General features: G+C 48.5%; 1 protein-coding gene across 4 annotated transcripts; it reads left to right on the top strand.

Moving 5' to 3' along the window:
• Positions 1-75: 75 nt before the first annotated feature.
• Positions 76-14320, top strand: PLAGL2 (PLAG1 like zinc finger 2). 4 transcript variants are annotated; one of them, XR_006055677.1, is made up of 4 exons: positions 76-176; positions 5391-5763; positions 9108-11257; positions 13691-14320. XR_006055677.1 is itself a non-coding variant. In XM_004014474.5 (3 exons), the coding sequence occupies exons 2-3, from the start codon at positions 5504-5506 to the stop codon at positions 10336-10338; spliced, it is 1491 nt and encodes a 496-aa protein (XP_004014523.1). In that variant the 5' UTR covers positions 76-176; positions 5391-5503; the 3' UTR covers positions 10339-14320. The 4 variants fall into 4 exon arrangements, 3 of the variants coding, with proteins under 3 accessions (XP_004014523.1, XP_042085936.1, XP_060253670.1); XM_004014474.5 differs by having other exon boundaries at positions 9108-14320; XM_060397687.1 differs by lacking the exon at positions 76-176 and adding an exon at positions 658-1293 and having other exon boundaries at positions 9108-14320.
• The last annotated feature ends 1730 nt before the right edge of the window (positions 14321-16050 follow it).

The raw sequence follows: 16050 nt of genomic DNA, 5'->3' as shown, positions 1-16050 counted from the left end.
CGGGCGGGAGAGACCATAGAGATTCCGCGGCACCGCCCCCTCCACGGCCCCAGCACCCGCTCGCGCGGCTCCCACAATGCACCGCACAATGGCCCGACCGCCGCCACTACCGGGGCCTGAGCGGGCCTGGCGGAGCCCGAGCGCGGCCCGGCCCGCAGCGCGGGGCTCGGAGCGCGGTGAGTCCCGGCGATGACCCCGGGGGACAGCGGGGAGCGGGGCGGGAGGCCGTCTCGCTACGCCCGCGCGCCGGGCACCCGGAGCGGCAGCGCCCCTCATCGTGGGCCCGTCAGCGCGGTCGCCCACACCCCCGACCCGAGGCCCCCTCTACGCCAGCCCGGCCCAGATAGGCCCCGGGGTGACCAGAACTCTCCTCGGACCCGTTACCTGGGTCTTGGGGACTCGAAGAAACCCTCTGGCCCAATCCCTACCGAGACCGGAGACTCAGCCCTGGAGGTCCCGTACTCCCGACCCCCGCCCCACCCCCCTCCCGCCCAGGCTCCCTGGAGACCCAGATAACGCGCAGCTGACCTTACCAGGGACCCGGGTCTGGGGGACGCAGATAAGCTGCACCTGCTCCCTCCCCTCAGACACGCCTACCCGGACCCACATAACCCCCTTTACTGCTCCATATAGTCCGCTCTTCCCCCTCTATTTCCCAGAACCACATAACCCCTTTTGAGGCTTCCCTCAAATATTTGGTTCTGGGGAACCCGATGAGCTCTACCCATAGTTTCCTCCTCGGCGATCCTATTCCCAACCTCCAGACAGCTTCCACTCGGTACCATTTTGAGACTCTTGAAATTCAGGGAATTCGCCTTTTATCTTAGCCCCTTTAACCCTCCAGCCGCTGTACACCATCCCTAGCCCGTCTCTCTTTCTTTGCGGTGGGTGTGGTGGGGGTCTCTTTGGGATTCAGATAAGTCGCCCCTCCCTCCCTCCCATTCCTGAGACCTCCTCCAGTCTTCTCCCTGAATTTCTGTCCCTTGTCTGGCAGCCGTCCACCCGCAGCCCTTCCAGCCCCTGGGCGTTTCACACCCCCTCCTCCCCGCCACGAAGTATGGTGGTCTAGAAACTGCTCAGGAGCCAAGCTGTCCCCTGCAAATCCTGTCCCAGGCTATGGCCCCGTCTCGGTGGGGAAAATGGACCTGCAAGGTGCAAGATAAGGGGATATTGGATGTGGGGAGTTGGTACTTTAACCTATAAGTTCCTATCTCCTGGCTTGTGTGTTTTCCCACCTGTCTGCCTGGGACTCGGAAAGAGCCTAGCCTGGGGTTTCTAACCCAGCCCCCCAAGGTAAGGATTGGGGTGGGGTTTCCTCTTGGTGAAAACAGGGCTGTTGTGAGTTGCAGCCATTTGCTCAAGACCTCCTTAGGAGTGAGAGTCATGGGGAATCAGACGGAATCGGGAATCAAAAGGACTCCAAAGAGGGTCCATGTACACTGATAGAACTAGCAGCCCGGGAGTAAATCCAACCCCTGTTAATCCTGTTTGATGTCTCTTGGAATGATGCAAGCCATTGAGACTCTCCAGCCTCCCTGTAATTTAATTCTCTCACCACTGGGGAGTGTGTGTGTGTGTGTGTGTGTGTGTGTGTGTGTGTGTGTGTGTGTGTGTGGCGGGGAGGGGGGGTTGCGAGGCAGCTATACCCATTCCCCCCTTTCCTTCTCACCCTTCTCCAGCCAGTCAGTATATCTTTCCTTGCCCAGGTCAAGACTTTTTTTTTTTTTTTTTAATCTCTATTTATAATTTCCCAGTTGCTATTTTGGGTTCTGCTTAGGGGAAGATTCTGTCCACCCCAAGGAAAGTTCCTGGGTGTGTTTCCTCCTCGGCAGGTGTTGAATTGAGTTCTTCAGATCCCCAAGTAGCTCTTGGGCAGGAGGGATAAAAGCTATTTTAGGGTAGTCACTGAAGTGGAGCTGTTAATCCTCTGCGGGTCTCTAGTTAAGAACACTTAGAGATTAACCCTTTCCTTGCTGCAGGGGGGCTATTTCTTAACAGTTTGGGGGAAGATTTGGGAGATTTCAACTCTGGTGAAGGTGGGAACAGGCAACTCAATACAAAAGCAAAGATAATCTCTGCCTTTTGTTGAGTACTTAGTGGAAGCCAAGCCGAATGCTGAGCCCTTTGCATACCTGACTAAAATAATCCTTAAAACAAGCCTGTGAGGTAAGTATTTTTAGTTTTATAGATGAGGAAACAGGCTAATAATGGAGAAAGAACGCAGTTTCTATAGAGATGATGTAACACCATAAAAACTATAGTTTCATCAGAAGGGCAGCAGACATCATGGCACACAGCAGAGGACAGATAGATGAGGGAGTAATCTGCCTCCTTTAAAGGCTTCCAAGAGGGCCATAGAGAATTTTTAACTACAGAGCCTTAATAATAGAGATTCCTAAACTGAAGGAACTCAGGCCCAGGATATGGTGCTGGAGAAAGATTGGAGGGGATTGGCTCCGGGGGATGTGCTGAGAGTCAATTGTAGGGGAAAAGAGGAAGGCTGCATTCTGAGGAGGTGTTGGGAAGGGAAGGAAACTCGCTCTGAGGCCTGAGAAGTCACATTAAGGGAGGAAAAGAACGTACTACTCAGGCCCTGTGCCGAAAAGGAGACACAATTTAGATCTCAGAGACTGCATTGTTTGTATTCACACGTATTATGTCAAATGTTTCAAGAGTGTTGTTTCACTGAATCTTCCATGAGAATATTGGTAGGTAAGGAGAACTAATCTCTCTTTCAGAAATTGAGGAAACTGAGGTTCAGAGAAACTAACCTACCCGTGGTTTCACAGTCAGTAAGTGGCAGCTCTTCTGATAGTAAGTCCAAGGTTCTTTCCACAATACCTCCCTCTTGATATCAGGCGCCAGAGGAATCTTAGGATGAAAATATACCGAGTTATACCAGTAACTGGGAGGGATTGATTGTGTTTGTTTTATGGGAACAGGTTCTGTCAGCTTCTACAGTTGTTAAGGTTAGAGTGTGAGACCAGAAGAACAGCTTTGAAAGAGAAGCGGGATTTTTTTTTCCCACAGTTTTGTGGAGAAGAAATCCGAAGAAATAGGCCTTCAAATAATGTGGGAGAGGCCCAGGAATCTTCCTGGATGAGAGGAGTTTGCAGACAAAGGACAGAGGGAGAAAAACTAGATTTCCTAAAGGATTCCTAAGGTAACACTAAAGCCAAAGCCCCAGTACGTGCAGATCAGGGCAAGCACATGGCTGCTGCCTGCCGCCTTTGCTTCTATCAATGCAACCTCGTGAGCTCTTCTTAGCCACCACCAGCCTCTTTCCTAGAAGCCCATTACTCACTCTTTCAGTAGCAGCATACTACACTGCTGTGTCTTGTTTGTGCTTGTTCAGGAGAACAGATGAGGTGGATGTGTGGGAGGTGGGGGACGTACTGTTCTCTTTCTGAGTTTGTGCGGAATTTCCAGGGCTAGGCTTCCCTCTCACGTCAGCCAAGTGATGCGACTTGCTTCCTTCCCTCTGGCTGCCATTCCCAGCTTTCCAGAGGCGGAGGTGCGTGATTTCACGTGGGGGGGTGGGGGCCAGAATTTGACTTTGAAGATGGGGGAAGTTCCTTCCAAACTAGATATTCAAATTCATGCTCGCTCTCTACCCAATTCCAAGCTGCCTAGTAATCACTGGTATTATAAACAGGTAATTCCACCCTTTGGAAGAAGGGAGGACTTAAACAATAAAAGCCAGACGTCAGAGGCCTTTGAGGTTTATCGTGAAGTAGGCAAATATGCCATGATTCGAAGGCTCAAGTGGGACTAGTTCTTAGTGTTAGCATGTGAGTCATGCAAAATGCAGCCACCTTTGTGCAGATCTTTCTAGCACATCTCCACTCGTGATGGGGAAATTGTTTATCATATTACATTGCAGTGTTTCTTCAATAAGAGGAATGGTTCCTGAACAGGACATAGCTCATGTTAATGATGAGCAAAGCTCTCTCGGGCATGAACCCGCTGATCCCATCATCTCGTTCACGGCCAGCCTGTTGGTTGAATGGTCACTGTAAGCAGCAGGTGCTAATGAGCTGAGCAAGCATTCTTTGGCCCACAGCTAGTTTGTGCAGTTGGAGCCCTCCCCAGATTCTCGTGGACAATCCCCACATACCCGCTTTGCTCCCTTTACATGGAAAAGCCTCATGACCAAATTTTGGCATGAGCTCTTCAAAGGAAATTCCCCTGTTGTAGCAAGTTACATTGAGGTTGGTAACCTGTTTGTGTGATGAGCTTGTGAGTGTGAATGTGGGTCTGCTGTGCCCCCTTTGAGAATTAATGCCCTTTCTCTCTTCCTCTGAGTTGATGTCAGTAAAGAACTTGTGTCACCTTACCTATGCTCACCTGCTCCCCCACAACCCAGTAGAAAGACTTCAAGATATTGGCTCCCCCTTTGGAACTCAGTTTAAACCAGAACTGCCTGAGCATGTTAGCCTGTAAGAATCCACTTGCATTCAGTGACTTATGTACTCATCTAAAAGAAAGTTAAAAGTCCTTTTCTAGATGCTAGGTTTATGGAGATGAAAAAGATGATCTGAGCTCTCAAAGTATCTGAGTTTGGTGGTGGAGTCTGAGTTCTAATGCAAGTATGTTACCTGTTCACAATGGAGACATGCATGTGTTCTGTGAGGGTCTGTAGGAGGGGCAGCTCAGCACCTTGATTATTGGATGGGCTTTGCTAAAGAAGTGTGGTTTGGGCGCTGAGGCCAAGAGACCCAGAGTAGTGGTTGGGATGGGAGGATGGCAGGATGGGACCAGCACTGGTTTAGTGGAAATGCTGAGTCTGCTGTTGCCTCTTCAGATGAACCTCTTGATGTTGATGCACTGCTGAGAAACACATCTGGCACAGAGGCTGACTCTCCAGGGTGTAAATTTCCTAAGTAAAGGCTTCTTTCTTTTCTGATGCCTTTTGGGCATTTTATTGCTCCTTAGCACCTCCACGAGGAGGAGAATTATAGAAAGTGAGGAGGAGGCAGGGTGAGGAGGAGGAGGAGGCGCTGCTGTCTAAATTTAGTGGAAAGGATGTAAAAGCGAAGTGGGAAGGGAAAGCGAGTTTAGGGCTTTTACTTCCTCTGATTATCCTGTTTTCTATTAGCCTAGGTGGTACTAGTAATAATAGTTACCATGTAGCACTTACTAGGTGCCCAGCCTTCTGCTGAATGCTTTATATTTATTATCTCATTTAACCCTCAAAAGGTCCTTATGATGTGGGAGATTAGTAAGCCCATGTTGTAAATGAGGAAACAGCTCAGAAAAGTAAGTCATTGGCTGAAAGTCACATGGCTTCAAAGTGGAAGGGCTGGGATGGAACTGGGGCTCTGCCTGCCTCCAGAGCCCGTGTTTTCATGGTATCGGGCTCCCTAACACCAGGTGTTCTGATGTTTCAGGTGAAGAGATTGTTTTCTGAAGGCTGCGTTGGAGGCTGTGACAGAGCACAGAGCCCTGTGGAGCTGATGGGGAGGCTTTCTCAATAACATGGCCCTTCGCCATTAGCCTTGCCATGACCACATTTTTCACCAGCGTCCCCCCCTGGATTCAAGATGCAAAGCAGGAGGAGGAAGTGGGCTGGAAACTAGTGCCCAGGCCTCGGGGCCGGGAGGCGGAGAATCAAGTGAAGTGCCAATGTGAAATCTCGGGGACACCCTTCTCAAATGGGGAGAAGCTGAGGCCTCACAGCCTCCCCCATCCAGAGCAGAGACCGTATAGCTGCCCTCAGCTGCACTGTGGCAAGGCTTTTGCCTCCAAGTACAAGCTGTATAGGTAGGTGACACTCCCATACTTCTTCCTGCCCTGAGGTTCCCAGGGAGAAAGCCAGAGAGACTCCACTGAGTGTGGGACTTTATCTGTGGCAGAAGAGTAGAGGTTAATTTGTCCCATAAGTGTATCCTATATGTCAACCATTTGAGGTCACTCACTGAAAAATAATGGTGGTATTTTTTATTCAGACACTAGACTCTGATGGGTACAATATCAGATAGCGATGAACAGACTAGATTGAGTTTTGTTTTGTTTTTTTCTTTCAATACAGGTTTACCTCATTTTATTGCACTTCACAGATACTGCTTTTTTTTTTTTTTTTTTTTTTTACAAATTGAAGTTTTGTGGCAACTTTCAGTCAAGAAAGTTGGCCCAGTTTTCCAACTTTCCAAAAGCATTTGCTCACTTCATGTCTCTGTGAAGAATTTTGATAATTCTCACAGTATTTCAAATCTTCCACCATCAAAAAGATTACAGCTTGCTGAAGGCTCAGGTGATGACTAGCACTTTTTAGCAATAAGGTATTTTTTTTCTTTTTTTTTTTTAATAATTGTTTTAAAAGGTGATATGGACTGTTGTTTTAAAGTCTTTATTGAATTTATTACAACATTGCCTCTGCTCTTTTATGGTTTGGTTTTTTGGCTGAGAGGCTCACGGATTCCTAGCTCAATCAAGTCTGCACCCTCTGCATTCGAAGGTGAAGCCCTAACCACTGGACCACCAGGGAAGTCCCCAGAAAAGTATTTTTAATTAAATATATACATTTTTTTTTTAGACATGATGCTATTGCACACTTAATAGGCCACAGTATAGCATAAACATAACTTTTATATGCACTAGGAAACCAAAAAATTCATGTGACTCCTATTACTGTGACTTTTGCTTTATTGCAATGGGCTGGCACCAAACCTGCGATATCTCCAAGGTGTGCCTGTGCTTCTTTCCCTACCTGTGTCAGGTAGTGGTGAGAATATTAGCCCTAAATTAGGCATCAGCCTTAGAAGTTTAGAGAGAAAAGGAGACCCTCTGGTCCAATCTGTAAATTGTAAAGTGCAGGCTCAGAGTGGAGAAGGTAACTTACCCAAGGTCGTATTGCTCACATGATCACTTATGACTCTGTAGAGTCCTCTGGGTTAGAAGATTTCCTGAAACTTGTAAGCACAAGAACCCCTATCTAAAGTGAAATGGAATGTGAAAGCCCTGGTGTAAAGCAGATATGACAGAGCAGCTTTGAGGGGAGCAGGGCCTACTCAGAAGTAGTTTTGATTTTATCCTTGCATTTCCATCAGAGGACCGTGAGCGTGCCCTTTGCCAGTGATGCAGACTGCCTGCTGCACAGCCATTCATCCCTCGACCATGAGCTCTTGTCACATACCAGGCACAGTGTTCAGTGACAGGGACAGACACTTCCTATCAGTGAGCCAGACAGATATAGGGGGAGGGGTTGCTGACCCTCCTCGAGTTTACTGTCTTAATAGCAGGGACAGACAGCACGCGAGTAAATACGTGAACGAGATGACCACAGAACGCCTCTAGTTCCTTGTCTGGAAAACAGTTGATAGGAAGGAACTAAAACAGGTAACAGGGTTGTGTGTGACCAGGATTGCCCTCATGACAGTTCTGTGGTCCTCAGCTGTGTGCTCCTGTGTCTTAGGTGGATATCAGTTGGGGGTATCCTTGTAGACTTTCCTAGTGGCGGTCTGAGTGTCAGTGGGAGGCTCTAGGAAAGGTCCTGGGCCAGGAGACAGGAGCCTTGACTCCACCCGGAGTCGTCATACAATTTTAGGCAAATTACTAAACCTCATTGGGCCTTTGTTTTCTCACCTTCAAAATGAGGGAAATAGACTGTGGATCACTCACCATCTTCCTCTCATGTTACCATGCCACTTATGTCACAGGAGATTAATAGTAACCTTTATAGGTGTCAGCACTCAAAACAACATGAGGATAATGGGTATGACTGATACCTTCCAGGTAGAAAGAATCACTGGGCGCTGTGCTAGAGACAGCAGTGGCATATCTAAGTGAATCCAGGTCTCGAGAAGGTCTGGGTTTAAGTGCATTTTAAACCCAGAAAATTGTCTGCCACTTACTGACTGGTGGGTGGGGCTGTCCTGTGCATCAGCTTCTTATGTAGAACACAGGGTTAATGACACAGCTCACATGGGGCTTGTAAAACGATGGGACCTCAAAGTCTTGCTGAGCTGATTCCAAATACCATGGAGCTCTGGATTGTAGTTCCTGGATCAGCTCTGGTTTCCAGCCAGATAGGAGCAGAAGCAGGTAAACCAAGGGGCACTGAGGTCCCATATCACAAACACATCTTCTGAAACATTTAAATGCTTTATGTGGCAAACAATTTAAATGGTACAAATGGACATGCAGTGAAAAGTAAATTGTCACACTTGAAGCCACTGTTCTCCTCAGAGGCAACCATTGGGTCAGTTCTTTGTGTATCCCTCTTGAGACATTCAAACATGTATTCCCTTCCTTTTTTATTTTCACAGGGGATTGTGTTAGGTACACCATACTGAACTTCCTTTTTTGACTTGGCTCGCTGTTTCTTGGGAGATTGTTCCAGATCAGGAAGTTTAGATATATTTCATTTTCCCTTTATTGTGTCATTTAAATTTTTATAAATACACTTTTTGTTGCAAAGGAAATACATTCACATAATTCAAAATTCAAAAGGTATACAATGAAAATTCTTCATCACACCCAGAAAAGCTGCCCTTTCTTCTCCCCATGGGTAGCCAATGTTAGTTTCTTGTGTATCCTTTCAGAAATATTTTAAGCTCATATGAGCAAACGTGCATAAATTTTCTCTCTTTTCCAATGCATGGTACCATTCCATAGGCACTGTTCTGTCTCATAGCTTTTTCCCACTTTATCTAGGAGCTTGTTACCTGTTGTATATATAAAGCCGTCATTATATTTAAAAGTTAAGGTGGGAATTCGCTGTTGTTCCAGTGGTTAGGACTTCACGCTTTCACTGCTGTGGGGCTGGGTTCCATCCCTGGTCAGGGAACTAAGATCCCACAAGCTGCACAGCCAAAAAAAAGTTGAGTCATTTTTATGGACTTGATTACTTATTTAGCCAGTTCCCTACTGATGGACATTTAGATTGTTCCTGATATTTTTGCTACTGAATTCAGTGCTGCAGAGAATAGCAGCACATGTGGTTTTGCAGGTGGTAGAGGATAGAAGCTAGTTGGCATGGCATCCATTCCATCGCATGCGTCTACCACAGTTTTTGTGTCTAGTTGCCTGTTAGTGCACAACTCCGTTGTCTAGCCAGCCATTATGATCTCCTTTCTTTCTCCTCTGTCTTTCATCCCTGTCTGCAGGCACATGGCCACCCACTCAGCCCAGAAACCCCACCAGTGCATGTATTGCGATAAGATGTTTCACCGCAAGGATCATCTGCGGAACCACCTGCAGACCCATGACCCCAACAAGGAGGCCCTCCACTGTTCTGAGTGTGGTAAGAATTACAATACGAAGCTGGGCTACCGGCGCCACCTGGCCATGCATGCCGCCAGCAGTGGTGACCTTAGCTGCAAGGTGTGCCTGCAGACCTTCGAGAGTACCCAGGCCCTGCTGGAGCACCTGAAGGCCCACTCACGCCGGGTAGCAGGTGGTGCCAAGGAAAAGAAGCACCCCTGTGACCACTGTGACCGGCGGTTCTATACTCGTAAGGATGTGCGGCGGCACCTGGTGGTCCACACAGGCCGGAAGGACTTCCTGTGCCAGTACTGTGCCCAGCGATTCGGCCGCAAAGACCACCTGACACGTCATGTCAAGAAGAGCCACTCACAAGAGCTGCTCAAGATCAAGACAGAGCCAGTGGATGTGTTAGGCCTAATCAGCTGCAGCTCCACAGTCAATGTGAAGGAAGAGCTGAGTCCTGTGCTGTGCATGGCCTCTCGGGACGTGATGGGGGCCAAGGCCTTCCCTGGCATGTTGCCCATGGGCATGTATGGTGCCCACATCCCTACCATGCCCAGTGCGGGCATGCCACACTCCCTGGTGCACAACACGCTGCCCATGGGCATGAGCTACCCTCTGGAATCCTCACCTATCTCTTCCCCAGCTCAGCTTCCTCCAAAATACCAGCTTGGATCTACCTCATACTTGCCCGACAAATTGCCCAAAGTGGAGGTGGATAGTTTTCTGGGGGAGGTTCCTGGAAGCCTGTCTCTCTCATCCGCTGAACCCCAGCCCACCTCACCTCAGCCGGCAGCAGCTGCGGCCCTCCTAGATGAAGCACTGCTCACCAAGAGCCCCGCCAACCTCTCTGAGGCTCTCTGCGCTGCTAATGTGGACTTCTCCCACTTACTGGGCTTTCTTCCTCTCAACCTGCCCCCATGTAACCCACCTGGGGCCACAGGAGGCCTGGTCATGGGCTACTCCCAGGCTGAGGCTCAGCCCTTGCTCACCACTTTGCAAGCTCAGCCTCAAGATTCCCCAGGAGCTGGGGGACCGCTGAACTTTGGGCCACTGCACTCTTTGCCACCTGTCTTCACCTCTGGCCTGAGCACCACAACCCTGCCTCGTTTCCACCAGGCATTCCAGTAGCCACAAGGAGGCCCTCAGCTCAGTCCTGGCTCTGTCAGGGAGCCTCAGTACCTATCCCATCTGCATCCCCCATGAAGGCAGCTGAGCTTTCAGAGCTGGGTTCAAAAAAACAATTCCAGTATCTGTATGGAGCACTTGGTTTGGGGGCTTAAGCTCCAGGATTAGTTCCAGGAGGAATCTTGAGCCCCAACCCCATGAAAAGATATCATACAATAGGACTTCAGGTATTTTTACTTTTTTTTTTTTTTTTTTAATCTGAATCGGGAGCCACACCTAGCCTTCTCCCTCTCCAAAGCATCGGAACCTCTTTCTCTCTGAAGAAGGGAGAGGTCTCTTGAAGACACAGAGGGTTTTACTTCGGATGACCTCGAGAGAAGTAGTCCAAGAAGCCCGTCTTCTGGTCCCAGCCTGCAGACCCCACAGCAGTTGGTCAGGCACTCCTGCAGAGGGTCCATTGCCTGCTTCCAGTCAATAGGCAGGAGGGAAGGCCTCTGCCTGTTGTTCCCCATTACCTCCATCCCTCCTGTCCTAACACCTCCATTTTCAGTCAGTGTTTTCCAGGAACGGTACCGTTTACACAGTCGCTTCAGACACACCATTTCACCTCCCTTGCTGAGCTGTTAGCCTTAGAATGATTGCAGTGAACATTGTTTACACACCGTGAATCCATTCCCACCAGTCCATTCCAGTTGGCACCAGCCAGAACCACTTGGTACCTGGTGTTAACTGGAGCCCTGTTTACAAGGCGGAGTCGGGTCCCGACTTCTCTTCATTTGAGGTCACATTTTTCCCCTGTGGGGAAATAAACTGACTTTGGACTGCTTCAGTCTCTGCCACCTTCCATGACTGTGTCTGTTCTTGCCTTCCTTGGGAGAGTCCACAGGAGACAGGCAAGAAGATTGGAGCAGCTTTCTCACAGGTCTGCAATTCTGTTTTTCTTCAAGTACATCGTGACCCCCTCATCCTCCTTTTGAACTGGAGAGAGGGGAAGAAATGAAAGGCATGCCCACTTCCACTCCCCCTGCCCCCACCCCATTCCTTAATCCCTACCCTGAATATCATGAGTTACTGGTCTTGGAAGGAGGGATTCGGGTTCTAGGCTGGTGTGGATAGCAAAGGAGAGGGTGTGAGCCCCTCATATGTCTCTCCTACCTGTCCCGTTTTCAGGAAGTTGTGGAATTGTTGGAAGAAGAGTTTTCAGAAAGTTGGCAGACAATTAAGTCCTAATCATCATCGTATCATGTATGGGGGTATACACCACGTATGGGACGTATCATGGGAGGTATACATCATTGCCTCCCATACCAAACTTTTTTCTTCTCCACAGTGTTCCTCCTCTCTCTTCCACTTTGCAGGCCCTCTGGACTCAAGGCCACTGTGCATAGGCTTCTCTGCTCTCCATCAAAGAACTTCCACCTTCCTCTTGTGGCCCCTCACTTTTGCCCTCAGTACTCAGCAAGTTTTCTTGCAATAAATGATTAATTCTCTTGACTTGTGGGGCTCCCTTGTTGCAGACAGCACAGCTCTTGCCCAACTGAACCTCACCCCTGCTTCATCTCAGTTCTGCATGGGCTTTGCTCTTCCCGCTCGTGGAAGGGAGGCCTCTCAGGGACCACCAGTATGGGGCCCTCTTGAGACACTTCCACTCTGATTCAGAAACACACTTCTACCTCTTTACTGTTAACTCCTACAGATGGCAGCCAGCAGTTTCTGGGCACTTCTCTCAGCAGGTGCCTCATACTGGCTTCTGGCTTCTTCACTAGGGTTTCAGGACAGACTACCAAGGAACTGCCTCAGCCTCTTCCCAGTTCTCCCTGTCCCCATTCTGTCTAGAAATCACTTTGGTTTATGAGCAGGTAGGTCCAAGACCCACGCTTCTGCTTCAGTGCAGGCCAGTACTCTTTCTTTGAGGTGAAAGCCTTAAAATGTAGCTTCCTGGCCCTTGATTGGAAGCAATGTGGAATGAATAAACATGTTTTCATTTAGGCAGGCTAGCTTGGGATACCTTTTTTTTAAAAAAAGACAAAACCAGATATAAAGATGTCTGGCAAGATTAGAATCAGACTAGGTGATTTACTTCTAAAAATTAGCTTCAGTGAGTCCCAGGGACTAATTAATTAAGGTTTACTTTTAAAAGCGTCCACCTTGGTACGCAGCCCCCTTCTGCATGCTATGCATGTTATTGGGACTCGTATATAGGAAATGGTAAGTGAGGACCCAGTTGGGACTCAGTGCCACCATTGTCCTTGTCGTCTCTGACCTTCATCGCTAGACCCAGCGACCCTTGCCCCTCCTTGCCACCTTTTCTGCATCTTTTGTTTACAGAGGTAAAGGGGCCTCTGGCTATGGAATATGAAGTCTCGGACTGTTAGAGGAGTCCCTTCTCTTTGCCTGCTCTTTCCTGTCCCTTCCTTGAATTCTCTCCCCCAATAGTGATGCTGGGAAACTCATAGGACAGGCAAAGCAACTTTAAAACCTTGTAACTTGGGGCCTTGCCCCTCCTCCCCTCCTCTTTCTTCCAGTCCTGTTCCTCTCGTTCTTCCTTCAATGCCCTTCCCACCCACAAATAATTTTCCTATCACTGTGAACTTTGCTGGTGCAGAGGAACATCTGCCTTCACTTTTTTTTTTTTGGACTGTAGATAGCCAGCAATTTCTTAAACCTCCCTTTCCAAAAGAAAAAGAAAAAAAAAAGTCCTTGACCTGTTGTGCAAAGGATAAGAACAGCTTTATCCTGCTCAGTACCAAACCCACTTCAGTACCCTTACTGAGGCCATGAGAGCCTAGGGGTTTCTGTCCAGGACAGGAGCCATGGCATGTTGGCAGAGACCAAACAGGGACCAGGAAAAGGGGTGATGTCCCCTTCCCCACCGCCTCCAACCTCTGTCAGCGATGAGCTGCCCTGAATAGTGGCAGGCACCTCCCCCTCTGCACGGAAGCTAGTCAGGGTTGAGTGCAGTCTTGGGGAGCCAGGGGGTAGTAGCATGCCAGCTGGGTCAGCTCAGAGGATCTGCACATCTTGGGAGAGGGGAGAGGAACAATGAGTTTTTTTTCCCATAACCTTTTACAAATGGCATTTTGTGCATGGAAATCCGGGAAGCAGGTGTGATTCCTTTTTTGCTCGTAGATATTGTCTTAAGTTGAACTTCTACTGCCCTAAACTTTTCCCCTAGTAGCCCTTTAAGCCCCTATGCCCCCTTCTTTTTGGTAGCTGTTTTCTCCAGCCCCCCTCCATCTCCCCTCTTTTCTAGGAGCTATTTTTAAGCACGACTTTTTTAACAGTTTATATTGTACAGGATCAATATTTTGCTTTTTAACAAGGATATTTATGTAATAAGAAACTTTTGCCTTAGGCAGGTGTTGGCCAGAAAAGTCCAGATTCCTCTGGGACCCCACCCTGGCCTCTCCTGGAGCTCTGAACCTGCTGTGGAAGGAACTGGCTGTGACCTCACCACTGGAAAGCAGGGTCTGTGGCAAGGGAAACGGGTGTACTGGTTCTGACAGGAGGAGGATCCACCATGGTAATCAAGTGCCTCTGTGGAGGGGATTGAAAAGAAATGTTCTAGTTCAGTTTCTTCAGATGTTCGCCTACTTCCTTAGTGGGTTCTCCCCATATTGCGCCTCTCCAGCTCCCACCGTTTGGCACTGGACTCCTGAAACGCCGCTTCTCATACACCCTCCTCCCTCTCTCCCAGTGGTCAAGGCTTTGGAGCCACTCTTTCGTAATACCAGATTATTTAAAGAGAGAAAAATACAAGACAGAACCTTTTAGCACTTTGTAAACACAGTGAATAACCTCTTGGAGTATTTTTGGCTTTATATAAAACAAGGTTTTTAATTGTAAAATATAAGTGCCATTAGAAAATGCACAGGGCCTATCTTTGTTAAAGTAGATTTTTCAATGTTTTACAGAATTACATTTTCAAAAAAAAGTTTTTATAATGAAGTTGTTTATTAAAAACTTCTGAATGATGTGTTTGGAAGTTGTGAGCCTGTCTCATTGGGAAGGGGCTGGAGAGAACCTGAGGAAGAACGAGTCTAGACGTTGTGAGCATCCAAGGGGATGGTGGGTACGATGGAACACATAGTGAGAACCCTTCACGTTAGCACCCACAAGCCCTGTACTCTGAAATGAAAGGTCTTTGAGGTAAGTGGCATCATGCTACTTAATAGTCTTGGATGCAGGAATCAGAAAAAATCAAATGGACTCAATGAAATTTCATATCACTGCAAATGCCAGATGGAACGCAGTCTTGAGGTTAGTATTGGTTCAGCATCTCAGACATGGTAGGCTTTAGCATTCCTGTTTCTACCATATCTTGTGCAATTGTGACCATCCTCAGGCCCTTCCATGTGGCTTGTCCCTTTATCAAAGCATGCTGCCACGATTCCAGTCATCCTCACACAGTGCTGACCAGAAATGGAAAGGGACCCTTTCCAGGCCCCCTGAGTAGAGAGGAGTCCTTTTATTCACAGGAGCCCTGTAAGCATCTTCTGTCTCATTGGCCTTGATGGTGTTCTGTGCCATCCCCAAGCCAGTCACTGTAGACCAGTGGTGACAAGACTGAGCCAAGGGGAGGAGTGTGTTCTCAAAGGAACTCTGGCGTACTGTTAGAATGAGGAATGGATGCTGGTTGTCCAAGAAAAAAATGTCATCCATGGCTCAAGGTGCACAGCTGGTCGGTGACAGAGCTAGGACTTGACCTTGCCCACACTTGTGTGTAGGCACCCATCTGGTTCAGACAGATTCTTGAAAGGAGGCATGGCTTCACCTGATGTTGCTTGGCCAGTCCAGCGAAGGCGGTCATCACTGTTCTGAGCCCCATCCCTTGTACTGAGTGAGATCCTCTCATCCGAGGTTCAGACTGAGCTTGCTTTTCTGTGGTCTGGAGCCACTGTCCATAGCGAAGCAGTGCAAATCACTGAGTCCAGCCCAAGACTTTATGGGACATCCCATGTTAATGTGTGTTAAGAGGTGTTTTGTGTTCAAAGGCAGTGGGCTGGCCCTTCATCGCTTTGGCTTGTTGACTTGCGTAACTCCACCCCAATGGGTCAGACCTCTGCTAGGGCCCCAAGGACATCCACTTTGCCCTCCAGGAGCTGCATTCCTGGGAGTGGGTCTGGCGGCTCAAAGCAGTCTTTTCCATTGGATAGGAAGAAGATGAAGGCTTTCCGGAGGAGGTGGCAAAGACTTCCAGGTGAGGAGGTGGAGTGTCAGGCGTACTGACCACCATGGGCCACAGGTTGGGGAGCTGAGATAACAGGACTGCAGGCATGTGCAGGATTAGGGTTGCAGGGGTTGGTCCACCCAGGCTCTTACTCTCCAGGCATAGGCCCTACACTTCAGACTACAGTTCATGTTTGTAAAATGGAACAGAACAAGGGGTAGCCCCGAGGCCCAGGAGGAGTAAAGCAATGTTCAGCCCACCAGGCCATGAGGATCCAGCTCTTGGAGGGAAACCGGGCAGAGACCCACTTGCTCCCTGGTTGGCTGCATCTGAGAATTTCCCTTGTCCCTGATTCTTCCACTTCAACCTCTTTTCTTCCTTTTACCACAAATATTTTGAGCACCTCTGTGTGCCCAGCGACTACTATACAAGTTTCAGTCTGGTCAGAGACCAAAGGATACCTCTTGAGTCCTTTGCATTTGCCTGAGTAATTTATCCTCTGCAAAACTACCCCAAGGCCACAGTAGAGTGGGCACCGAGCAACT

Source organism: Ovis aries, chromosome 13 (assembly GCF_016772045.2).
Source record: "Ovis aries strain OAR_USU_Benz2616 breed Rambouillet chromosome 13, ARS-UI_Ramb_v3.0, whole genome shotgun sequence".
In the NCBI taxonomy this organism is placed as follows: Eukaryota; Metazoa; Chordata; class Mammalia; order Artiodactyla; family Bovidae; genus Ovis; species Ovis aries.
This window is presented reverse-complemented; position numbering and strand designations above follow the sequence as displayed.

Bases quoted from the DNA above. Each gene is read 5' to 3' on its own strand.
- PLAGL2 (XM_004014474.5), top strand. From the start codon at position 5,504: ATGACCACATTTTTCACCAGCGTCCCCCCCTGGATTCAAGATGCAAAG. The intron at 5,764-9,107 runs GTAGGTGACACT...CCCTGTCTGCAG, and splicing joins TCCAAGTACAAGCTGTATAG to GCACATGGCCACCCACTCAG.